The 27,172-nt window shown below is 39.7% G+C and overlaps 1 protein-coding gene across 5 annotated transcripts in view; it reads right to left on the minus strand.

The window, feature by feature from the left end:
- PAPSS1 (3'-phosphoadenosine 5'-phosphosulfate synthase 1) overlaps positions 1-27,172 on the minus strand; it is a 98,830-nt gene that overhangs the window by 15,365 nt on the left and 56,293 nt on the right. For all 5 annotated transcript variants that reach the window (XM_025465831.3, XM_049105024.1, XM_025465830.3 and 2 more), the window contains one exon: positions 14,477-14,745. In XM_025465831.3, coding sequence (XP_025321616.1) covers positions 14,477-14,745 — 269 coding nt within the window. The remainder of the gene's footprint in view (positions 1-14,476; positions 14,746-27,172) is intronic.

The raw sequence follows: 27,172 nt of genomic DNA on the forward strand, positions 1-27,172 counted from the left end.
GTGGAAGGCAAGCGCTAAACCGCTGAGCCACACGGGCTGACCCCAGACTCAGATTTTTATCAAGAGTCAACCGACAATTCTGCAACTTAAGTGGATTATCATTTCGGCCTCATACAAATTAGCTACTGCTTACAGAGTTAGATTTTTTTTTCTTTTTTTTTAATTTATTTTTTATTGGTGTTCAATTTACCAACATACAGAATAACCCCCAGTGCCCATTACCCATTCACTCCCACCCCCCGCCCTCCTCCCCTTCTACCACCCCTAGTTCATTTCCCAGAGTTAGCCGTCTTTACGTTCGGTCTCCCTTTCTGATATTTCCCACACATTTCTTCTCCCTTCCCTTACATTCCCTTTCACTATTATTTATATTCCCCAAATGAATGAGAACATATAATGTTTGTCCTTCTCCGATTGACTTATTTCACTCCGCATAATACCCTCCAGTTCCATCCACGTTGAAGCAAATGGTGGGTATTTGTCATTTCTAATAGCTGAGTAATATTCTATTGTATACATAAACCACATCTTCTTTCGATGGACACCGAGGCTCCTTCCACAGCTTGGCTATTGTGGCCATTGCTGCTATAAACATCGGGGTGCAGGTGTCCCTGCGTTTCATTGCATCTATATCTTTGGGTAAAAGGGTGGAGGGGGTTGGATTAAATGATCTGATCTTCCTTACATATTAAAATTAGCCATACATCCCTGGCTCATTGGCCATTTGGTACTTGAATGATTTTAAGTATCTAAACATAAATATTTAATGAGCAAAGTAAGTTCACCTAAATTTTTAAATTTTTAAATCTAACTCTGACAAGTAAAAAGGGCAATCTAAGTTCTCTGAATTTAGGTGAACTTACTTTGCTCATTAAATATTTATGTTTAGATACTTAAAATCATTCAAGTACCAAATGGCCAATGAGCCAGGGATGTATGGCTAATTTTAATATGTAAGGAAGATCAGATCATTTAATCCAACCCCCTCCACCCTTTTAAAAGGAGAAAAAACTGAAGCCGGAAAAATTAGTACCTTACAGGATCACAAAGTAACCAGCAGAGGCCAGTTCTAATTTTGACTTGTAAAATAACCCAAAAATTTAATTGCCTCCTTGATTTATTCTAGAGGTTCAATGAGGAATTAAACACAACAAACATGGATGAGTCAACATTCTCCTGCAAGTGACCGAATAATTTCAATTTACATGTTACTGAGTGGTTTCCCTCTGACAATACTTTTAAAACTAGCAACTAGAATAAGCAAATCACATGTAGTAACTTTTCCAAGAACGCCTGGTGTGAATCAACTTAAAACCGACTGAAAAGGTAACGTGCTTTCAAGAGAATGAATGCAAGTCAGCCCATAGCCATCCTGTATCTGGTTTAGGAACTCAGGCTTTAGAAACAGACTGTTCTAGATTTAAATCCTGGTTTTGCCCCTTAATGATAGAATGCCTTAGTCACTTTCCTAATAGAAGCCTCAGTTTCCAAATTTGTAAAAATGACAAAGATAATGTTTAACCCATAAGATCGACAGGAGATTTGAAAACACTCAAGATAGCACATGGCGCTCAACAAAGGACAGTCACAAATATTGCCACTGTTACTATTACTCTATGAGAAAGTCCAGACAGTTCCAGTTGCATTTAATTGCTTCCTAGCCAGTGTTTCTAAAGAAAATTCAGTTGCTCTATGAAAAACATGACATGCTGCTCAGAACATGGTCAGTAAAACCCTGAAAGCTGTCTGTTTATCCCTCCAGCACAAAGGCCAAGATGTATTATCTTGTTATGCCCAGTGTCATGCATGTTTGGAATACTGAATGCATATGAAGAAGGAATGTTAGGTGATGTCTACAGGTTTCCTATAGAGTCAAGAATCCGTAAGTAGCCAACCTAACAAGAGACTTATATTCTGCTTTACTTGAATCTGTCTGCCAAATAAGATTGGCTTTTTTTCTAATTACAAAAGTAATTTAACTCCTATGTGGCAAATAGAGCTACATGTCTTTACAGCAACTGATTTTTCTTTGCCCTGATCTATTTCTTGATGACAGAAACCTCAGTCTAGAGAATGAAAATGCCAGCGCCTTGTTTTTGCAGCCTTCCTTGCCATACAGTCATATAGCCATACAGTATGGGCATCTGAGCAAATAATAGGACCTCTAGGAAGTCGGCTGAAGGATTTCTTTAAAACATTTTCCTAATAAAATTCTCAACTCTCATTTATCTGAAAATGTCTTGACTTCACCTTCATTTTTCCTTGAATATAGAATTCTAGATTAACAGACATTTTTGTTTTTCTCTTATAGATGTCAGTCCATTGTTTCTGGTTCATATTGTTCCTAAGAAAACAGCCATCATTCCTACTATTTCCCTACTGTTCCCTCTTCTTCCTTCTCTCCATCATCTATTTATTTTAGAGAGATAATTTTTTAAGATTATTTATTTTAGAGAGAGAGAGAGAGACAGAGAAAGTGTGCAAGCAGGTGGTGGGTGGGGGGGGGGGGCAAGCAGACTTCACACCGAGCACAGAGCTCAAAAGGGGTGCTCATCTCATAACCCTAAACTAAGATCATGACCTGAGCTGAAACCAAGAGTCAGACAATCACTTAACCAACTGAGCCACCCAGGGTCTCTATTGCTTTGCTTTTAAAGGGTCCTCTTTATATTATGAAATTTCAGCAGATAGACTGCTTGTGCTTAAGTGTGGTTTTCTTTGGATTTATTCTAAGATTTATTAGGCTTCTTCAATTTGTAGGTGGACATTTTCCACCAAGTTTGGAAAACTTTTAACCAACATTTTTTTTTCAAAAAACCTCTTCTGCCACATTTTTTCTCTCTCTCCTTCTTTCAGAACTCCAATTATACATATGTTAGATGGCTTGATATTACCCACAGGTCACTGAGGCTCTGCTCATTTTTCCCCCTATATTTTTTTTTTTGCCAATAATTTCAAATAATTTTGTTTTGACTTCTTGCTCACTGACCTTTCCTTCTGCCAACTCCAGTCTGTATTTATGTCCATCCAATAGATGTTTTCATTTCAGATCCACCTTAGTTCTTGAATTTCTATTTGATTCTTCTTTACATAGTTTCCATTTTTTTGAGATTCTTCATCTATAACCATATTCGCTTTTAAGAAGCTTTAATGCTCTGAATTGCTAATTCCTACATCCGCATTATCTCAAGGTATGTTTCTAGCACTTTTATTCTGGATTATAGGTCACACTTTTCTGCTTCTTTATATTTTAATTATTTGTTATTGTATGGTAGATCTGTGCATGTTTTCTTCCAAGGAGTATGAATTGTATTGTTTTTCTTTAGAGTATCAATGGCTTCATTCTAGATGGCAGATAGTTTACTGGCACCTCTCATTTTTTTGAGATTTACTTTTTTCCTTTTTGGGCATGTCACTTTATAGCTTTTTTTTCTTTTTCTCCTTTGGTAAGATTTATTTTTATTTATTTGAGAAGAAGAGAGAGCATAAGAGAGCACATGGGGATGGGGAGCAGAGAAGATCCCAAGCAGACTCCCTACTGAGCCCTGAGCCCCATGTGGGGCTCAATCCAATGACCCTGAAATCACAACCCAAGCCAAGAGTCCAACAGTTGACTGACAGAGCAACCCAAGTGACCCACCACTCTATAGCTTTTTGTGCCAATTATCAATCTATCAATCTATCAGAGAGATCTATCAATCTCTCAATCTTAAATTCACCCTTCAGTACTTGATCTGAGATAATGGACTGAACTCTTTAAGCATTTCTCCCTTATAGTGAGCACAATGTTAAGTTTTATCAGTAGAGGGCATCATAGGGACATTATAGGAGGAAGGGGGCATCAAAGGTGACTGTGTATAGGGATACTGAGTGGCACTCTGGTCCATGGACAAGCCCAAAGTGCACAAGCCTTCAATGACCCCAAAGACCTAGCCTGAGCCCAATGACCACTCACTGCTACCTTCCTAGTGTAGACACTGATACACCCACCAGCCTGTGCTCACCTGTGTTCCAGAGGGCTGTTTCCTGCATTCACCTCAATATAGGGATCACACTCTGCACTGCTCTGGCAGCAAGCGGGCTCCCTCCCGATACCCTGACCCACCCTGAGCACTTGTCTGTCAGCCTCAGCTAGCCTGTTCACCAGAGAGGTGTTTCCTACTTTCTGGTTTCTGTGAGCCCAGACAGTCCACTGAATTTATCCACCATCTGGTTGGGATGAAACCATGCCTTTTTCAATGACATCTATAGCCCAGTCTTAGTGAGGGGGATCTCTTCTCCAAGTTTATCTTTCCTTTAGTAATCTCCCTCAAACCTAGGGTACCCTTTGAGTTCACTTCACATTTTTATGATTACTCTCTATTGAAGTTTAGTAATTCTTTAAACTTCCCCTGTTCAAATTCTAACATTAAGGTTCAACAATTATCTCACTTCACTTTCAAATCAGGTTTGAGAATTGTCTAATCAAAATGTTACACAGAATATGGTATACTCAGAATCAATTACTATAGTTAAAATAGGTATTTGTTTAGTTCCTTAAAATTAGAATTGCTCTTGATTTGTCGCAATATAGCCATCTTACCTAGAAGAGTATCTTACTTGTTTTTCTCTTACCTATCTTTAATTGACATCTCTTTTGATAAACAAAGTCTCATTTGCTCCCTGACTCCATTAAAAAAATGATATTCATCATCTATCCCTCTACTCCTGAACCTGGCAAAGATTTTGGTAAATTTTATTTTTAGCAGTTTCTGAAACAAAAAAATAAACACACTTTCCAAATTTAAAACTACATTATAAAAATATGTAACTGCACTATATTATTTACATATAATACCATGACTACTACACCATCCTCTCCTGCCCCAATTGAGAAATTCCACTATCCTAGAAGCCTGGCAGATGAAGTATATTTCTTCAATTTTTCTTAATCGAAAATACTGATATTTAATTAAGAGCCAAAACTCTTGATTTGGGCTTGGGTCACGATCTCAGGGTCATGAGATCAAGTCTCATGTTGGACTCCATGCTTAAAGCCTGCTTGGGATTCTCTCTCTCCTTCTGCTCCTTCTTCCTCTTCGCCCAACTCCCGCTTGTACACTCTTGCTTTAAAAAAAAAGAAAAAAGAAAAAAAGAACTGAGGATAACAAATGAAACAATTTAAGTCCAACTTAGGTAACCTATTTCTTTATATATTCACTCTGAAATTTGCTTTTTTATAAGTGTAATAAATTTTATTAAAGTCAACATTCTATATGGCAAAACTCAAATACTCAACTGGTTTACAAAAGAATGTTAGGCACAGAAACCATTTTCTTACATAAATGTGCAAATTTTCCTTTCCAAACTATCAAAAGTGTACTTATTTTAATAGTACAGAAATTCTTTATAAAGTAAAATCCATGACCTATTTTTGTTGGGTAAAAACTCTTTACATTCATTCATCTCACGAATTCCATGTCAAAATAACCTTCTCTCTTCTTTGTACACTATTACATCCTTCTTTTTTTTTTTTAATTTTTATTTATTTATGATAGTCACACAGAGAGAGAGAGAGAGAGAGAGAAAGAGAGAGAGAGGCAGAGACACAGGCAGAGGGAGAAGCAGGCTCCATGCACCGGGAGCCTGACATGGGATTCGATCCTGGGTCTCCAGGATCGCGCGCTGGGCCAAAGGCAGGCGCCAAACCGCTGCGCCACCCAGGGATCCCCTATTACATCCTTCTAATATTAATCTATTTTCTTGAAATTCCCAAATCATAATGGCCTGCCTCCTAACTCTAGCAGTAGGAGTCATTTTAAACTCTTTAAGTGACTGGGAAAATCTAGAGAGGCAAATGAAAAAGGAGGTTCATCTTTCCCATTATTAGATTCTGGGTTCTTATAGCTTTTGATCTTAATTGTGCAACTAGTACTCTGAATGCTTCTACCAATTTCTATTACTCTATATGGGTACTGAATAGTATCTAGTCTTCACAAGAGTCACATTTCCAATGTGCAATCCAAAAATCACAAATTTGACTTAGAAGTTTCATTCTGCAGCTTGTAGAAGAGATTTACAATTTACAATTACTCTCATCACAAATCCTAAGAGTTTAGACCGTGGAATCCAAAGCCTTCATTCTGCAAATCAAGAAACTGAGATGTGACATTCAAATTACAAGTTTTCCCAAAGATTCCCTTTATTTCCAAGGAACCTCAATTGTTTGAGTCTTTGAAATAACACAACTGAAATGCAGGAGATGTATTTGTTCAGAGCCATCAGCAACCAAACTTATTTTATTCTTATAAATTATGATCCTCTGGCTGAGCCCAGCTTTGCAGAGCGAGACAATTGGGAAAAGAGGATAAATCCACCATGGCCCATCTCACTCCTGCCTCTCAAGCCCAGGGGCCCCCAAACTTGCTTTTGATAAAAGACAGAAGTACTTGATTTTCTTCTGCCTCTCCACCCTCTCACCTATTATTATTTTAAGGAATCAAAGGTGGTATGGCAGTGGAAAACATTTCATGAAGTCCTTTACCAAGGTGAGAGAAGATCAAAATAGATACCAATTACTGAGCTCCTCCTAATATGCTAGTCATTGTACAAAATGTTTTATAAATATTTTCTCATTTAATGTTTACAGCAAATTGATCAGTTACTATTCCTTTTTCAAAATAAGAAAATGGAGACTTGGAGTTTCAGTAACATGACAAACTGAGAAAACATTATTCCTGGGTATCATCAACCCCCAAATCCATGCATACCTAGTCTTACTGAGTCCCTTACACTGTGTCAGGCCCTACAGAAAGACAGGATGTCAGGAGGACAAATTCTGGTTAGCACTACACTTAGGGAAGAAACAGTATAGACTACCTAACTGCATAAAAACTGTACTAACAGACCATACTAGACCATGATGCTCCCTCACTAAGAAATAAAAACAGATGTGGAGTAGAAAGAAACCAGGAGGAAAAAAAGGGGATTTTCTATAAAGAAACCAGGAGGAAAAAAAGGGCATTTTTCCCCCATAAAAAGCATCCTAAAACATCTGCAAAATCTAATGTTTCTGAATTAAATTAATAATTTTGGTTATCAAGAAACTATATATAAGCTAAAAATATATAAAATACCAGACTACTCAGATCCCCAAAATTATTTTCAAAATACACCAACAGATTCTAAATGTTTCTGTATACAGACCCACAACTGCTTATCCAAAAACCTGAAATCTGAATTTTTCCAGCTTTGAGATATAATTGACATATGACATTGTCTGAGTTTAATGTATACGATATATGTACATTTTGTGAAATTACCACAATTAGGTAATGCACGCATCTGAAATTGAAAAACCTCCATCTATCTAGTTTTTAAAAGTAATTTAGTAACAAAACCTGAGCAAAAGTGACACAGAGTTTGTTATGGGCTCTACTGATCCCACTTGGTGTGAAAAATCATTCACTGTGCCACAGAAATATTAATGTGCTTTATATCCCAGGAGAATTAGGTAATATGTAACCCTAAAGATCCTGGATAAGAGCCTATGTCGCACTACTCCAGAAACATGAATAATATAAATGAGAAGACAAAATCATCAGACTGCAAAGATCAAAGTTTACAATTAAAACTGGGGAGTCTATGGCTCCTAATAATTAGGCTTAAATCTCCAGAAGAAATGTCTCTGTAGGTTGGTTGGAATTCTCAGAAATGCTTACAGGGAGGAACAGATTTAAATCCTAACAGACATCCTATTTAAGCTGCAGATACTGGTACAAAACACAAACTAAATACACTGGCATCCACGAGGCAATATATTCCTACTGTCCCAGTGTAGGGAACCTGCTCATTTGCACAGAAACAGTTTCTATTAAGGAGTCATTTACTAATGCATGGATAACTTTCAGGATAAAGAGAAATCCTTACCTCCAACTATATGTTTCCTCCAAAATTCAGCTGGTTATCCTTAATAACATGTCTTAACCAACAGATAAAGCTGTTAGTTGCACATACTCACATTCCAAAATACATCGTACTTTCAGCACTTTCACGCATTATTTATACTTTACAAAAACAGATTTAGTATTTTGTGAGAAGGGACAACCACAATTTCCTATAGTCAATGAATATTTCACAAAAATGAAAATGTACACATATAACACCTTTTTGGCATTAAAAAGTAACTCTCCCTCCACATGCGTCCCGTCCCCCACCCACCCAATTCCTAAAATGGAATTTAGGAATCAAGCTATTAAAATTATACAGACTGGAAAATCAGGGACATCCTGTTGATAACCAGACAGGCTTAACAGCTGCTCATTGCTCTGAAAAGTATTTGTGCTAGGGAAACAAATCTGGTACCAATGCCTTCTAAATGACCTACAGAAAATGATTAAAGGAGAGTCATTGTTTTTTATTTTATTATTATTAGTTGGCAAACAAGTATCACTGGCAGACTTTTTCCTGATGTCACTGGAAAAGCTACAAAAATGAATGTTTTTTTAATTACAAAAAAATTCTTCACTTAAAGCTGTGAATAAGCCAAATAAGTCAAACACTCAAGGGGGGCACTTGAGAAGAAGAAATGGATAGTTTTCACAAGCCATTCAATCTAACAGTTTACATCCTGCCAGATCATAAATCAGTAAAACATTTTTAAGGGTTTAAAATGCGGAGATGTTTATAAGAAATTCTAGTTTGTTCTTTAAAAGTTCAGAAGTTAAAAACTGCCTTTTGCTCAGGTACCAGATCCAGTGCTTTCTGACAAGAACCACACCTCTCAGCTCCTATCTGAGACTCCAGATAGACACCTAGAGGCCGATACAACTTCAAGGTGTTTTCATACCTTTTCACAAAACCTGAGTGCTCTGTGCAGCCCCCTGACTTCTTTGCCCTCCCACGCACTGCCAAAGCACAGGCCCCTTAGAGATTTCCAGGCAGCAAGGAGCTCTGGAGAAAAGAAGAGCAGGCCACGGAGTCAGACTGGCCTGAGTTTCAGTCCCAGCTCTGCAGTCATACTGGTGAAGCTCGACTTCTAGTGAGAACTCCTCCAAGCCCTTGAAGTCTCGACCTTCAGTGTCCATCCATGTAGGCCCTGTGTTAGCCAGTTTTAGCAAAACTCTTGCTAAGTCAGGTTCACAGAAACTCCCAATCCTCAAAACATGTGATCAAATTCTTCACCACCCACCACCCCAAAGTGATATCTGATCAGCTGGCTTGCTTTCAGCAAGAATCCTGTGAGGTCTTTTGTTTTTTAAGATTTTATTTATTTATTCATGAGAGTCACAGACAGAGGCAGAGACATAGGCAGGGGGAGAAGCAGGCTCCCTGCGGGGAGCCCAATGCAGGACTCGATCCCAGGACCCCAGGATCACCACCTGAGCCGAAGGCAGATGCTCAACCACTGAGCCACCCAGGTGTTCCTTTATGAGGTCTGTTTAACCACAACCATCTTTTGCCTGTAATTTCTGATGTTTTCTGCCTGTTGATTTTCTATCCACTGAGCACTCACCACCACCCACTCTGCCCACTGGCTATCAATCCCCACTTGTCTACATCCTATTCAGAACTGAGCCCAGTTTTACCTTGAGGTCTCTTTTCCCCCACTGTGACAGTTCCTGAATAAAATCTGCTTTTCCCACTTTACTGCCCAGCTCTGATGTTCTCTGATGAACCACCATTGTGACCTGGCCTCTCTGAACTTCAATAACCTCTATAAAAAGGGATTACAGCTGTCTCACTGAGTTGTTGTGGGGATGAGGTTATACAATGTAGGCAAAGAATCTACTCAGTTTGTGACAGACACATTCCCAAGTACTCAAAAGGTGGTTATTCTCATGTTCTTTATATATTATCTCAAACACCTAAGGACATTCCAAATCAAAGGATGCATGCTCTGACATGAAGTCTGTTCAGGAAGTCATCACAGGCTCTCTGCCAAAGCTGAAATTCTGAAACTTCACACAGACAACAAGAGTCCTAAGGTGTAGGCAGCTCCCCTGATGTGGGGACAGAACCCCAAGGGTGTTGAGAACTTGTAGCAAAGTGGTTTGTTATTGTTTTTTAGTAAAAGCAGTTGATATTCATCACTATGTTCTGCTACCAACTAGGCAATGTGTTAAATGATTTACATCATCCTATCTACCCCTCATAATAACAACAAAAACACTGGCAGGTATTACTAATACCATGAGGCAGGTATCATAAGAATACAAAGACCAAGAATACAGATGAACAAAGAGTATCACAATGCACAATTCTAGGCTGTAATAAAATAAAAGTTTGAAAGCCACTGTACAGAGGTTCCTCCTCTAATGAATGCCAGCCAGGGCCATCCTACCTCACTATTTTGGAACTCCTATAGGATATTTTAAGAATTTATTTCCAGTCTATTTTCAAAACATGTCGCCACTTATTTTAAAACCTATTTATATAATATACCGCAAGATAAAAAAATATTCTGTGGAAGTTATAGTACATGGCCCCATAGCCAAACTATCTAGACTACTCTGTGATCTGAAACAAGTTTTTTTAACAGATCTACTTCTGTTTCCTCATCTGTAAACTGAGAATCATAATCATACCTACTCTCTTAGTGTTATTGTAAGGATGAAGTTGGCTAATGTATGTAAAAACCCTTGAAATATTGCTGGGCAGATACAGTAAAAACTCAATGAAAATGAGCTATTATTATATTCTATTTCTCAATCACTACATATAAATACAACTCATTTACTGTTTCTCCACTTCCTCTTCAGTGAAATTGGTTCAGTAACAACATTTTTGAGGTTGGTTAAGAAATAGTAAATTATTGTAAAATGCATGGCTAAATAGTCAGGCTCAAGGACCAAACTGGCTGAATTGAAAAAGATAATAAAGGGGTACCCAGGTGGCACAGCTCATTAAGTGTTGGACTCTTGGTTTCCACTCAAGTCACAATCTCAGGGTGGTGAGATCAAGTCTCGTGTTGGGCTTCACACCTAATGTGGAATTGGCTTGAGACTCTCCCTCACCCTCCACCCCTCCGTAACTCATAAGCACATGCACTCTCTCTTAATAAATAAATAAAAAGATGAAAGATAGATACATAGATAGATAGATAATCAAGTATAAGTGAGGAAATACTTATTTTCTCACTTGGAAGAGTAAAATGGTGAAACCACATTAGAAAATCCAATGACAGCACTTACCAAAACTCAACAAATGCATACCTCATAACCCAGCAATGCTACCCCTAAGTAAACACCAACACAAATGTCCACGAAAAGATATGCACTAAAATCATACCAGCACTTTCCTTACTAGCGAAGCACTGGAAACTGCCACACACTCACCAACGGTATTTGGTATAGTCACATGATGAACACACGGCAGTACGGAGTATGACCAACTACGATAACTATACACAAGAGGCTGAGTTCCAGAAACAATGTAAAGTGAAAGAAGCCAGACACAAAAAAAGCATATACTGTATGATTTCAGTTATAAAAAGGCTGGGCTGGACACTGATACAACACTCAGGTCCCCCCAGGGAAAAAGGACTATTCCTCAGTCTCTAGGAGAGCTGCCAGCACACAGCCAGCAGCTGTCAGCCCTCTTCAGAAACTGCCTCTGTGGAAAAGAGCAGCAATGCCCAAGGTCATGCCCCTTCCCTGGGCAGCCAATCATGGTCGACATGGGGGCAAAAATGCCTATTTCTTGTGTAACATGTAACATTTCTGAGGGCCTTTCCAGAACTCCATGAAGGGTCAACTAAGGCTTCTCCAAGACTGAATCACAGCTTAACTTTTCCTCTGCCCAGTCCCACTCCCTTCCTCTCTTTTTCCACAAGCATTGATCCCAAAGGCTCTAATAAATTTCCTGAACTCTAATCTTGCTCTCAGCGTCTGCTGCCCAGAGTATCCAAACTTTGGCACAAGCAAACTGGATCCATGATGTGAGAAGTGAGCATACTGGTGACCACTGGGGGAGAATATGGAGGAAATAGGACAGGAAGGACAGCTTCTAGGATGAAGTGTTTTTTTTTTGTTTTTTTTTTTTTTTTTAAGACTGGATGCTGGTTATATGATTGTTCAAGTGGGAAAAATCCACTTAGCCATTCATCTATGAAATACGTACTGTTCCCCACATATACTATACTTAAAAATGAAGTTAAAAGAAAGTAAGACTAATTAGAAAATGCCCTGGAACAGACCTTTCAGGAATATTTAGTTCAGTCTCCTTGTGCACCAGTTAAATAACCATTTATCGTGCACTTAAACATAACTCAAAGAAATTTAAAGAAGCCGAATCTGAGATCACAAACCAGTGGGAGGGGCAAACTGGAACCACGCTTTGACTCCTTGACAGCAGACTTGTATTGTGTTCACCAGACCATGTCCTGGGGGGCAGCAACAGGCATCAAATCTCACACCAAGGAAGGGTTTGCTGTGGCCTGCTCACCAACTAGTCAGCTATGCTTGCAAAGAACACAGCTTTCCAGGAAGCCAAAATGCACTCCAAAGGCACCATTACGTATCTTCACCTTTGAATTTTTTTTAAAGATTTTATTTATTTGAGAGAGAGCAAGCAAGTGAGAGAGAGCATGCACATAAGCAGGGGGAGGGGCATAGGGAGAGAGACAGACTCCCCACTGAGCAGGGAGCCCGACATCCGGCTCAGACAGGGCGCTCAGGTTCCATCCCAGGACTTAAGATCATGCCCTGAGCTGAAGGTAGATGCTTAACCGACTGAACCACCCAGGCATCCCCACCTTTGAATCTTTCTTAAGAAACATACCTGGTTCTGAAATTAGAAAATATAAGAATCTTTGCAATGTAGACAAAACAGCATGCTTTAATCCTTTGTGGTGTTCTCTCAAGAAAGCATAATCTGTTTTACCAGAGCCATCTATTTTTATTATTTATCTATCTTCTCATCCTTACCTTTTTTTTATTTTTTTCATCCTCACCTTTTTAAAAGCAATTTTTAGTTTACTTAAAACATCATCTCTCTTCCCCTTTTAGATAGGAAGTAAGAAATGAAACACAAAGATGACAAGATATATCTTGAATTGGGAAGGTAAATCTCTTTACTTTTCTAGGTGGCCTATTCCTGACCCTGAACTCACTTGGGTCACTCCTACTTTAAAAACCATTCATCCTATAATTTTATCTGGGGAATTTTGGACCAAATGATTCCTTTAAAATGATGATGATGAAAACAGCACCAAAGGAAAGTTTGAGCAACTACTAAAACAAAATTTGTCACTTTATCTCCAAAACAATGTAGCGCCTCTTTGACACAGAAGTTGTGGTAGTCTCTAGGAAACTTAAAGGGTGATCTCCTGCCTATTTCTCATGAACCTGTGATACCACCAAAGAAGAGTAGGAGGAATTTTACCCACTGAAGTTCCAATGCATTATTTAGGCTGGATCTAAGAGAAGAGTCAAATAATTTTAATCTTTCAGGTTTTTTTTATTATTGTTTTTTCTTTCCCTGTTTTTCTTGGATAAAGAGAACTAAGAGTCTACAAACCCACAACTAAGCCCCAATAAAAATGTTTAGGCTTGAGCCTGAAGAATAGCCAAACACACTTGGATTTCCCTAACTTCTTTGGAGGAAGACATCACAGAATACATAGAAATTATTTAGATCCTTTTTAAGAGGGTTTGCTCCCAAATAAACTTAAATAAATTCATTTCCCTTCAAGAGCTGAAAAAGAATGCAATAATAATGTACATTCCAGTCTTCATCTTGAAAATTCAACAAGAAGCTGGCTAGGAATTTCCCACACACTGTTTTTTAGGTCATTTATTGATTTACTCATCTATTCAACAAATATGTCTTGAATACCTATTCTGTCTTGAAGCAAAAACCTGAGTAAGTCCTCTTCGATATGTATATGGTCATAAAAAGATCTCAAAACATTTTTTGACCACTAAATAAAACTCCGGAACCCTCTCCACACCCAATATCAAGAAGTAATTTTACTTCCTGACTCTAATTATGCTCCAGTCTTTCACAAAAGAACAGATGAAAAATGTCTTCTGAATGTTTTTTAAAGGGTACTAAGCTTACTTTCCCACTGAAATACCTTTGGCCCTTCCAAAATTCAGAAGCAGCAAAAATCAGACCAAGTCTGTCTCAGGAAGAATGACAGTACTTTGTTAAAGGGCTAAGAGGGTATTATCAGAGCTCTGTCTGTAACTGGGCCAACAGTTTTAAGAGGTGCTTCTGCTATACCTTTCCCTCTGTCTGTAGGGAATGTTCCCTTCCTCACAAAACTGAGACTAAGAACCACAATAACAGCAAGAGAAGCCTCTCCCTGTCTTCCCATTCCCAAGAAGACTAGTTTTGGGGGGTCACCTCTAAAGAACATTGTAGTAGAGCATGAGAGTACTCTGGGCATGCTGAATGTCTGGAACAGATCAACAGATCAGAGGAAAATCAACACTAGCTGTGTCAGTAATATAGTTTCAACTCTGCTACAGTGAAAATCTTAAAAGCAGTCTACCTCAGTTGGCCCAGCATACATCATGGGAGATGGGAAGATGGCCACCACTGTTGTTTCAGGATTCAGGATTCCTTCCTCCAGCACTGCAGCATGCTGCTTCATTCGCCACATCAATGGAACATCATCATCTTTTGTCCAGCCACCAAGAGGGTGAAGGAGAAGGACAGGGCGCCGATAACCCCTCTCTAAAAGTTGCTTATGGGTATCCTGCATTAACAGAGCATGTCCATTGTGCACTGGATTGCGTAATTGAAATGCAAAGACAGCATCTGAAAAGAGAATTTCCAGAGTCAAGAATAGTACATTTCTAACAGCTTACCTTCCAAAGGACAAGTAATTCTTCTTAAAGTTTGATGCCTAGGATTAAGCAAACATACGTGTCCATAGAGACTGGTAAAAAACATGCCCTGCTTTGACCATTTACTCCAAGGCCAACTTATCCTATCCTTCTGCCATGTTTTTACTTTACAAATCTTACATGTCTGTGGATGTGTAATAGAATGGTCACGGATTTGCAACAACTGTTTTCTGCATTCATGGTGAACAAGAATAACCACCAGACTTTCTGGTCCGAACATCCTGGTCCAAGTGCTTACAATGGATATACTTTCTTGGCCTGTGCCTTAATTACACACCAGGTCAAACCCTCCACAGGACCTAAAACACTGCTTTATTAAAGAGAGACAGAAAGGTAAAAAAATCCATATTTTAAAAAAATTTACTTACTATCCAAATATGCTCATTTATACTGATTACTTTGTTTGACTGGAACTCCATGTTGTTTTGTGATGCCAGGTCTGGATTTTGGATTACAGATTAGCAACAACACTATCCCTTACAAAAGCCATTGCTATTACCCAAAGATTAATTAAACTGGTTAACTCTGTATCTTCTGCTTAACCACCCTGGTTTTACTCCTGCACAGGGTTGAATCGGGAGACATTTTTAGAAAGCATGGGTCTTTAAGGTCATAGAGAAATTTCACAGTATAGTTCACAACCCAGTTAGAAGAGTTCTGTATTTTATTGCCCTGCTAACAACTGGTATAGAATCATGCCATGGTCATCCAAGCCTGACTAAGAAGAGAGGAAGATACTCTTCTCTCTAACAATTTTAAGCCAAATAGTACAAACATCTTCCCCAATCTGTTCTCAATTCTGATCCTCTTCTATCATGATGACTAACGGCCACAGGAGGAAATTTGTGGGGGTCTACTTGACCAGGGATTCAGGGTTTTTTGGGAGCTAAGATTCTCAACTGTAGGAGATGGAAGGCATAACTACAGAAAGGAGAAAGGTCAGAATAGACTATGTGGTACTGGATTAAGACTGAAAGGATCAGGGACACCTGGCTGGCTCAGTGGTTGAGCATCTACCTTCAGCTTAGGTCATGATCCTGGGGTCCTGGAATCAAGTCCCACATTGGGCTCCCCTTCAGGGAGCCTGATTATCCTTCTGCCTAAGTCTCTGCCTCTCTGTGTCTCTCGTAAATAAATAAACAAAATCTTAAAAAAAAAAAAAAAGACTGAAAGGATCAGCATGAGCTCACAGTTTTCAGCTATGTAGAGGATACAAGAACAAATATAAATGTGTGTGTGTTGGTACATTAAGTGTGTGTATGAGTATACACAAGCACATTTCTTAGTTCTATCCACTGAAAGATCCTACAAGCAACCACTACCCATGACAACGAGCAAAACAAAAGCACAAATTTTACATTCTAAATACCACTGGCAAAATGGCTGATTCTAAGGCTAGAGCAAGAGAAGTACAACATGTGCTAGAACATAAGAATGTGTATCATCAAGAATGGAAGGGCTCAAAAAATGATGGAAATGTCAAAAGTACATAGCAACCAATGTCTGACGCTATGATTGGCCCCAACGGTCAACCCAGGACAAGTTAAACACTAACATAAATAATCATAGTAATGAACTGTAACCTACCGAGTAAAATAGGAATCTGTGAGTCGATAAAGAATAATAAATCAATAAAGCAAAGGAAAGAAGGGGGAAAACCAACCTTTTGGTAGGTAGAAGGTCAACAATAAACATAGGAAGAATGACATTAGAAAAATCACCATCTGGTGTCAATGTGCTAAAACTAGTGGGTATAAGTTTGATAACAACAGGATATTTATAGTTTCAAAATCTCTTCCCCAAAATACTTTTTAGTAAGTACAAAGTAATTTGTTAACTTTATAGCAGAAAATCCTGGCAAACACAATCTTAAACAAGAGACAATAGCAAACTTTTTTAGAAAGTTAACCTTAAAACAAAAGTTCAGGACGAATCAAAATTGTAAAACACCAAATATGACAACTGCTTCCAGTAGTATCTCTGACAAAAATGTGTAGCCTGAAGCTAATCATGAGGAAACAGCTGATAAATCCAAACTGACAGACATTCAACAACGTAAATGATAGAATGACTCTTGAAAAATGTCAAGATCATAAACGACATAATAAAGACTAAATGACCCTTCCAGACTGAAGTAGACTATGAAAAGACATGACTGAGGGCAGCCCGGGTGGCTCAGCGGTTTAGCAGTTTAGCACTGCCTTCAGCCCAGGGCATAATCCTGGAGACCCAGGATGGAGTCCCGCATCAGGATCCCTGCATGGAGCCTGCTTCTCCCTCTGCCTGTGTCTCTGCCTCTCTCTGTGTCTCTCATGAATAAATAAAATCTTAAAAAAAGAAAAAAAGAAAAGAAAAGAAAAGAGAAAAGAAAAGACATGATTGAGTCCTGAACCAGAAAGGAAAGGTAGCAAAGAAAAAACCTGATTGCTGCTGTTGGTTGTGCTATTAGGGACCTTATTAGGACAATAGCATGATCTGAATGGCATATACAGGTGAGACTGTGTTATATCAATGTTATTTTCCAGACTTGGATGAGGACACTATGGTTAGGTAGGAGACTATTACTTTTAGGAAATGCATGTGGACATACTAAGGGGTAATGAGGTATCCCATCATGTCTACAGCTTTCAAAGAGAGTGAGCACGAGAAAGCAAATAACATATAACGTTAGTAACTACAGATTCTGGATGAATATATGGAAGTTCTTGGTCCTATCCTTATAATTTTTCTGTAAATTTAAAAACTATTTCAAAATAAAAAGTTAAAAAGCAAAGTGAAAAATTATGACAAAAGATATATGAAGCAAATACAATATGTGAACCTTATTTAGATCCCGATTCAAACAAACTATTAAAAAACTGTGACTACTATGAAATTAGAAATCTGAACACTGAATGGATATCTGATTATATTAAGACTATTATTATTATTATTGTTACTTAGGGGCAATAGCGGTACCATGGCTGTCCTTTGTTAAGTCCCTATGTTTAAGAGATAAGTACTGAAATATTTAGATGAAAAAAGGGGATTTGAGCTCTGTGTCAGAATCATATGCAGGGGTGAGGCTGGGAGTGGGGTACAGATGCAACAAGATTAGCCACGAGTTAATAACTACTAGAGCTGGGCTACAGGCACACAGGGCTTCATTATACTATGATCTCTACTTACAAGTAATGTAAATTTGAAATTTTCCATGATAACAAATTCTAAAAGAGAAGACACATGCAGGGTACCAAAAGAAGCATTGCTTTGGAACAGGATTATTTATGGGTTCAAATCATAAGTATACCAATTTCCAGTCATGGACTCTGGGCCTTAAGGACTGAATTTCACCTTCTACATTTTTTAAATGGGGGTGATACTAAGGTTATTGTTATGAAGATAATATAAAATACCCAGCATAGTGAAATGCATATTGTAGTCACTTCTATAAGTTCCTTAATTCTTAGAGAAAAAAAAGAAACAGAAAAGAAAGGAAAAGAAAAAAAAAAAAAAAGATAAGACATCTACATATTCTTGGCAAGAAACTGAACCCACTGTTCTACTGGTGGCTCAAAGTCCACTCTGGTACAAACTGACACTTAGCTAGTATCTCCAAAATGAGAACGTGCTAGCTCTGTGCTCATTAGCTTTTGTCCCCCTTAATCAGGAACAGGCGTCTAGCTTTGAATAGGACTCCTGGGTGATACATCTCAAGTATATGATGACTACATGCCTAGACTTCAATCAGGTCAAATCTGATTTTGTAAAATCACCATTTGGCAGGATTATTTATATGACAGGATGTGCAAAAGGAAACATGTAAAATAAATGGTCTAAAATACACATATTTCACAGATCCTAATAATTTATCTATGTAGGCTTTCTTTCCAAAAAGAATTAATCTAGCTCCACACTGGACATTTAACAGATAAAGTGAAGATGGATGACTTAGTAAAAGTTCACATTAGCAGCATATAAAGGACTTCACTGCCAAAATTTCTTCCAAGTAGAAATATTTCCTTATTAGTTCTACTCAGAAATCCAATGACCATTTGATCAGTCTGCCCATTTTTTTCTTGCCAATATTACCAAGTCTTTCCTAAACTTCTACTTAATCCCTCTTAACTATTTATCAATGAACTACACAAATGGCTTTAACTGTTAGTTCCAGACTGTATTTTCATCCTTACCATCTGGTTTCTCCACTAGAGAACTTACATGGATGAACGATGTAATAAGAGTACCTGATCCACTGGAAGCTTACAGTCCCAGGGTGCTGCCCCAGCTAACACAACCTAATATGCATCACTATTAGATTTTTGTTCATTAATTTGCTAGCAAGGATGGAAAAAAAATTATGGGCCACTATGGACCTGGGGCCACTAATACTTACAGCCTCACACCCTCATCCTCTTTCTAAAGGACAGTGATTTCCTCTTTGTCACACCACTATCAGTGTCAAATATTTGTCTTTCTACTTATAATTCCTTATAGCTTAGTCTAAGACTGTTTTACCTAAGTCCGTGGTTTCAACTGTGCTTGAAAATGGGAAATGATCTACAAAATTACTGAAATTTAATATTAACATTTATGATTTCCATCTCTTTCTAGCTCTCTGTCCCCATATTCCTGGGAAAAGACCAGGAATTCTAGAATCTTTTTTTTTTTTTTTTAAGATTTTATTTATTCATGAGAGACACACAGAGAGAAGCAGAGACACAGGCAGAGGGAGAAGCAGGCTCCCCACAGGGAGCCCAATGCGGAACTCGATCCTAGGACCCCATGATCATGACCTGAGCCAAAGGCAGATGCTCAACCACTGAGCCATCAAGGTGCCCCAGGAATTCTATAATCTTGACTTCTACAGGGTATACTGTGAAGCTGCTGACACCATGCATAAAAAGCAAACTTTTTCCATAAAGAGCCAGAGTGACTATTTTAAGCTTTGCAGGCCACGGGGGTTTCTGCTACAACTATGCCAACCCTGGTGTAGTGGTGTAAAACAGCCACAGACAATGGATAACCAGTGAGTAAGGCCGTTCCTCAATAAAACTTTATTTATAAAAACAGGCTGTTGTTTACTAACCTCTGAAAGACAAATGAAATGTGGAGGACAGAAGTCAAAAGAGCACTGCAACCAAGTGGGTTGGTGTGAGAAAAAGTGTGAAGGCAGGAAAACAGAGATGTATCCAGGGAACAGAGAATCATCCATTTTGTCAAAGATGGATCCAAAACCTGGCACGAGATTATTATGTAGAATTTTGAATGCCAGGTTAGGAAGGACACTGTGTACAAAACAGAGGCTGTAAGTGAATCAGTCATGCAGTCATGTTTTACAGAAAATCAGTCTCCACAGGACTGTGCAGGATTGAGGTGGGGCAGAGCACAGCAAGTGGAGAAGACAAAACCAAAGCCTGCTGCTGAGGAACATGTTCCCCCATTTCCACATAAAATAAAACTTCCACCAATTCTACCATCCATTCCACATACTTAATTTATCTCTCCACACCCCTCCCCCACCCCGGATATGGACAGGCTCCTCTGACAGACCACAATCTATAGGCTGGTGAGTAAGGCCCCACACAATGGCAATAGTGAAGACAGGCATACACCCTCCCTCAGACCTCTCTTCATCCCATACCTCCATGTCTGAGGTGCACCAAGCACGGCTGTATGTTAGTGTCTCATAAATCTGTGTCCTCTGACCAAAGCTCTCCCCTAAGCTCCAGACAGACTCCCCAGCTGCCTTCTAGCACTGCATGGGCATCTGCGTCTCTACTCTTGCCAGCCTCCCTGTTGGTCTCTGGGCCTCCTCCAGCCCCCTCTGAGTGCACAGAGCCATTATCCACCTCAGGGCCTTGGACTCGGTTCCCTCCCTCGTCCTCCATGTGCAGTGAATCACCCTGTCCCTACATCTCAGCTCCGCTTGCTCCACTACTGGTGCACACATCAACCTTTATCACTTCTTCACTAGTCTTGGCTATGAACCGGCCCCCTCTTCCATCCAGACTCCATGCAGCCCCCAGAGCAGGATGAGGCAGGGAAGAAACCAATTTGGGACAGAATGGAAATGCTGTTTTAGATATGCTGCCCTGAGGTGACAACAGTAAAAATGGTCCTGCCCCCAGGAGCTTACAATCTATAATCAGAGGAGGAGAAATAAGCATTCACTAATCAGAGGATAAATGTGTGATCAAAGGAATATATGTCCTTCAACGCCAACAGGACATGACTGCATCTTTGTTTTCAGAAGGTAAGTCTAGTAACAGTGGAAGGATCAAGTGATAGAAGAATGGGACTCTCTATTCAATCCCTCAACCAATTCCTTCCCACATTACTTCATGAGTATGAGACCCCTGCCAAATCCAGCAGGTACCTTCCTGTCCTCTCCACTGCCCCTGACAACAAACACCAACCCACAGTCTTCACAGCTTCAGGGCCTGCTAACCCTGGCACTAGCCTTTTCTATTTTATCTTCCTCTTTACCCTTTTAAGTAAAAACCATGAAACGCTGAAGAAATTTGGGAGAGGGGATGAGATTACCCACAATGCACTATCCTAACATAGCTGGTTTGGGTTGTTTTGCACAATCTCCTGGTTTTCTCCTCATACATATGTTTTTACACACTTGTAATCATATGTGTATGACATTTTATACTCTGCTTGGCCATTTTGGGTCAATCACCTGTTTCTGACATCTTGTGGTCCTCTTGGAGCAATAGGTTCATTTCTGAGTCCTAGAAGTTCCTCATGGATTCATTCAGGAAACTCATTCATTCACCTGGATTCAATTACTACGCACATACAGATGGCTTCTGTTAGCTGCATCTCTAATCCTTACCGTCCAATTCATCAGTTATAGCGACTTATGACTGAAAGCATTGCAATATATATTACTCATTACTGTCCTCATTCCCTCAATCCTTCCACCTTCGCTATTACTCAAGCCAAATGCAGGTCTAAACTCCAAAACCTACTCCTTCTATATTTCATGTCTAAGTAAAAAGACAGCCCAATAATGCAGGTTCTGTTCCTTTCCCTCTAGTCCAACAGCCAACACACTATGGAAACAAGTATGGTCTAGTATCTTTCCTTCCAGAAGATGGGAGAGGAAGAAGAAAAGGAGAAAAGTTCTCCTGAGCATGTGCTGATTTTGTGACAGGGGAAGGAAATGGCAACCATTAGCTCTTCCAGTGGTGGGAAAAGGATGAGCACTGAGTTCCCTGGATTCATGCAGGACGTGGGTTGCACACATCACTGCCAGCAAACATTGCTGTGCCATGGCGCAAAGAACCTGGCTCGGACCCTGCTCTGCAACTTCTCAGCCGAGTGCCCATAGACAACTTCAGCTCTCAGGGGAGGGCTGTTCCAATCAACAATAAGGTGAGGAGCAGGAAAGTGCTCCTGACTCTTAGTCACCCTTCCCCCAGATCTCTCAGAACTATGCTTTGCTGTGCTGCCCACAGTCAGAGCCCTGGTATGCATTCCAACCACTAAATCAGAGTTACATTTCCCTGTTCCCTCCCGTTTCAACTTCTTCTCTGTAAAACTGTCCTACGTACAGTAGTAATTAATAAGTCTCGTCTCCCAGTCCCACCCAAACTTTATTATCTGCCACTTTATCCAATCCAAAGTTCTAGTACCTGGCATTTCTGAACTTCTCTAAGTCCACATAGTAGCTGAATAAGAGTACTAGAGTACAACAGTTCTAGAGCTATTAGGAAAGGTGGTTTGTTTAATGTTTGTCTTTGGTGGGAGTTTTTTTTGTTTTTTTTTAAAGAGAGCTGGAAGTAACAAAGAGTTTGATTTCCTCTCCTTCCTCTGGACGGTCATAAATTACTGGTCTTTCTTTTACTTAAGCTGCTTATGAGGGGGAAAAAGAAATTAATAAGACAGGTCACTTGAGTAAATATGAACATATTAATTGGCATTTTTCACAAACTGGTACTCTTACAACCCCAAAGTATGGGAGCAATAAATTGATTTCCATTCTTTTTTTTTTTAAAGTATTTTTTTTAATTTTTATTTATTTATGATAGTCACACAGAGAGAGAGAGGCAGAGACTTAGGCAGAGGGAGAAGCAGGCTCCATGCACCGGGAGCCCGACGTGGGATTCGATCCCGGGTCTCCAGGATCGCGCCCTGGGCCAAAGGCAGGCGCTAAACCGCTGCGCTACCCAGGGATCCCTTGATTTCCATTCTTAAGCCTAGAAATGCTTTCAAATTGTGGTTAAAAAAATAATGCTGAATATGAAGCTTTTTGTCAACTGGGCTCTGCTGCTTGTTCTCTATTCTCCTCCTATTCCTTTTTTTTTTATTTTTCAAGATTTTATTTATTTATTCATGAGACACACAGAGAGAGAGGCAGATACATGGGCAAGGGACAAGCAGGCTTCCTGCAAGGAGCCCGGCGTGGGACTCGATCCCAGACCCCGGCATCAGGCCCTGAGCCAAAGGCAAACAATCAACCGCTGAGCCACCCAGGCATCCCCCCTCCTGTCTATTCTGTCTTGTGTCTGTGTGTGTCAGGGTTTGGGGGGAGATAGTGGAGAGGAGCTGTGCTCCTGCCTCCAGCATGTGGGAAACATTAGCAGGCAACCAAAGAATAGAGAAAGTTGGGGGGAGTTCTTGCCCCAGTAGCATCATCCTTCTTTAGCACTGTGATTCTGGCCATACTCCCATCCCCCTACCGCCAGCTTCCAGTCACTGCCCCTCCTCACAGCTCCAGCATCTCTGATCCAGCTTCAGAAATATTTTCTCCTTCCAGAGCCCTCAGGAGTGGTAACACAACATGGTCTCAACATTCCTTTCAGGTTCCCTTAACCCTGCCACCCTTCTTCAAAGACTTGCTTTGTTAAATTCTGTTGAGAGCCTTGATCAGACTGACAGAAGTTGCCCACACTTTAGATTACAGTATCTTCAGCTCTCTGTTATTTGTGCTCAAGAAAGTTTAGTGCCTACAGAGACTATCTGCTTCTGCTTCAGCCTTCTCATGTATCATTCTCAACTCTGCCTAAAACATCATTCAAATGTTTCCATCCATTCATTAAGATGTAGTTTGTAGGTAGAGGTGTCTGGGTGGCTCAGTTGGCTAAGCATCTGACTCTTGACTTCGGCTCAGACATGATCTCAGGATCATGAAATCGAGTTCCATGTCGGGCTCCACACTCAGCAGGGAGTCTGCTTAAGGTTCTCTCTCCCTTCCCCCAACCCCCACATACTCTTTCTCTCCTTCTCTCTAAAATAAATAAATAAATCTTTTTAAAAGAAAAATAGGGGGATCCCTGGGTAGCTCAGAGGTTTAGCGCCTGCCTTCGGTCCAGGGCGTGAGCGTGATCCTGGAGTCCCGGGATCGAGTCCCACATCAGGCTCCCTGCATGGAGCCTGCTTCTCCCTCTGCCTGTGTCTCTGCCTCTCTCTCTCTGTGTCTCTCATGAATAAATAAAATCTTAAAAAAAAAAAAAGTAAAAAATAAAATGTAGTTTGTAGTTAACTCTACAAAGCTTTCTCAGATTTCTTCAAATCTGATACTAGTATTAGCCTGAAAGAAGTTATGTCAACTTTCCCCTTGGTAGTCCAGCAAAATAGCAGTATTCTGTGTGTAATAAATACTAACTGGCTCTTACTTGGCTTAAGTGAAACCTATCCTTCTCCAGGATAGTAGCCAACCATCAGTGATTCAAAGAACCTGCCCTCTGGAACAGTGTCACCTTGCAATCACTGAGGTGGCTATTAAAGACTGCCGAATCCTTCCAGCTACAGAACAGTCTCAGAATAGCAAAACTGATCATACTAATGAGCATAAGACAATAGCTCACATCAGGTAATCAAAATTCTTGTTCAATGACAAGGTGGTGGCTCAATCAGTTAAGTATCTGCCTTTCAGCTCAGGTCATGATCCTACTAGCATCCTGGGATGGGCCAACATTGGGCTCCCTACTCGGTGGGGAGTCTGCTTCTCCCTCTGTCCCTGCCTCCTGCTGCTTATGCTTGCGCACCCATGCACGCGCGCACTCTCTCTCTCTCTAAAATAAGTAAAATCTTAAAAAAAGAAAAGGGGAGGGGAGGAAAAAGAGGAAGAGGTAGGAAAAGAAACCCCAGGTAAAAGAAAAAATAGTCTGTTTTCTCTCCTTGAACTATGTACCAGAAAGCAGAAGACTCCAAGCAGAGGACTTACTAATGGCCCTCCTAAAAAAGGGAACAAGAACTACAAAGGAAACTTCTGGGTCTGTTGCTTATTTGCCTTAGTCTAAAATGGAAAAGTAAACAAAATAATATTCCACAATCTTTGTTGTCTGATGTAAGGATAACTGGCTCTCAGCTACTTTAAACAAAGTTGCAATCACTCATTATGCAACAAATTCTCTAAATGATTTAAAATGTTTGGCTCCCAAAGAAGAGTCAAAAACAGATGTAATATTAAAGATTCCAATTATGCATAATTCCTTGATAAGACTCCTCACCAGTGCCAACAATTAATTTACTAACATGAATTACAGTTATGAATTTAAATTTTGGCAAAAAATTAAAGTAAATGAGGTGGTCTCAGCACATCTTCCATCAAACATGTTCTTGTTCACCAGAAAAAAAAAAAAAAAAAAAAAAAGGCAAAAGCCTCTATGTATTAAACCATCAGATTACTCTGGTTGCAAATGAAATAAGATACAACTAGAAGTGTCTTAAACAATTCAAACATACATTAAGTCGTTGAATAAGAAATCTGGATATAGGGAATTCTAGAACTGGATCAGAAATTCAGACAGGGTAAGATTCTCATGGATTCTCATAGATAGTTACCAGAGCTCCAAGCACTGTAGCCTTCCATGATAGCATCCAAAGCAGGAAGAAAAATGATAAGAAAAGACAACTTTTTGTCCTAAGCCAGTTTCTTCTCAAGAAGAAGACCCTCTTCTAGAAGCCCCTCTCTCTTACAATTCAATGGGCAAAACTTACACTAGGACCCATAAACTGCTGGCAAAAGAGAATGAGGTGTTCTCACTAACTTACAGCAATCATGATCTACTCCCCTCTGACTGGGTCCAAAACATCTTAGCAAAAAAGAAAACACACTGTAGTATAAATAGGCAGGCACCACATGTAGCATTCAGAGAAACTCCTGCACAAATAGTTTAAGCTATGCTTTAGATACAGAGATGAGCGACATTAAGGAGGGACGGAGGGACAGGAGTCCTACATTCAGATACTGTTCACGGGCGAAGCAGAAACTGAATAAATGAGGCAAGCTGGGTGGGAACTGCACAGCTCTGAACAGTGTGTGGCTGCTAGTTCCTGACCTATTTTAAGCTCTTATTTCAAATATAAGCAAAGTACTCTAACCTCTACACAAATACAGGTGAGACTAGCTTCAGACTCAGAAATTATGACATGTTAACCTCTTACTATGGACCAGGTGCCATTTACAGCACCTTACACAACTTACTTCATTTCATTTTTTTGTTTGTTTGTTTTTCTGAGAGAGAAGAGAGCATGCACGCAAGTAAGCATGTGGCAGGGGTCGGGGGGGGGGGGCGGGTGTAGAGAGAGGGAGAGAAAGAATCCTAAGCAGGCTCCACACTTAGTGCAGAGCCAGATGTGGGGCTCAATCCCACAACCTGGAGATCATGACAGGAGCCAAAATTAAGAGTCAGATATTTAACCAACTGAGCCACCCAGGCACCCCCTTCACTTCGCTTTTTAAAATAAAATATTATTCTTTAAGTACTACTACTGTCTTCATTTTTACAACTGGAATAAATGAGCCTTACAAAGGAAGTAATTTCTCCACAACCACATGATTTCTAGGTCGTGAAGCAGGGGACAGTGTGCACACTAAATGACTATCAGGATCTGGAGTTCACAGAAGCTAGACACAACTCATGAAACGAGTGTTCTTGACCAGGTTCTGTAGTCACCTGGGAAGGGGGTTTCTGGTTAACAAATATGGCTGGGTAGCCAGCTAGTTCCTTAAAAAGCAACCACATTAACAGACTTTTCTTGGCCATGCCCACTCCATTTATTTCTACACAGAAAATATTTTTTAAAAGCAGCACCAATGCTCAGGGCTTAACCATTTCTGTAGTAGGTGAGAATTAATTGGTTGCATGATTGCAGGATCTTTCAAATTCTTCCCACCTTAAAAAAGCCTCCCAAACTCTATAGTAAATGCTAGTCCCTGACACAGAAACTTGGATTTCTTAGTGTGGGTGCACCAGTGTAAATACATCATTTACCTACCTCTGAGTGAAAGATCTGGTAATCGCAAACTGTCGGATTAATAAAAATCCCATCCTGGAGTATTTTATTAAACAATATTAAGAACAGCATCTATATAGACTCTACTTGTACAACTCCATTTT

This window comes from Canis lupus, chromosome 32, assembly GCF_003254725.2.
Source record: "Canis lupus dingo isolate Sandy chromosome 32, ASM325472v2, whole genome shotgun sequence".
NCBI lineage: Eukaryota > Metazoa > Chordata > Mammalia > Carnivora > Canidae > Canis > Canis lupus.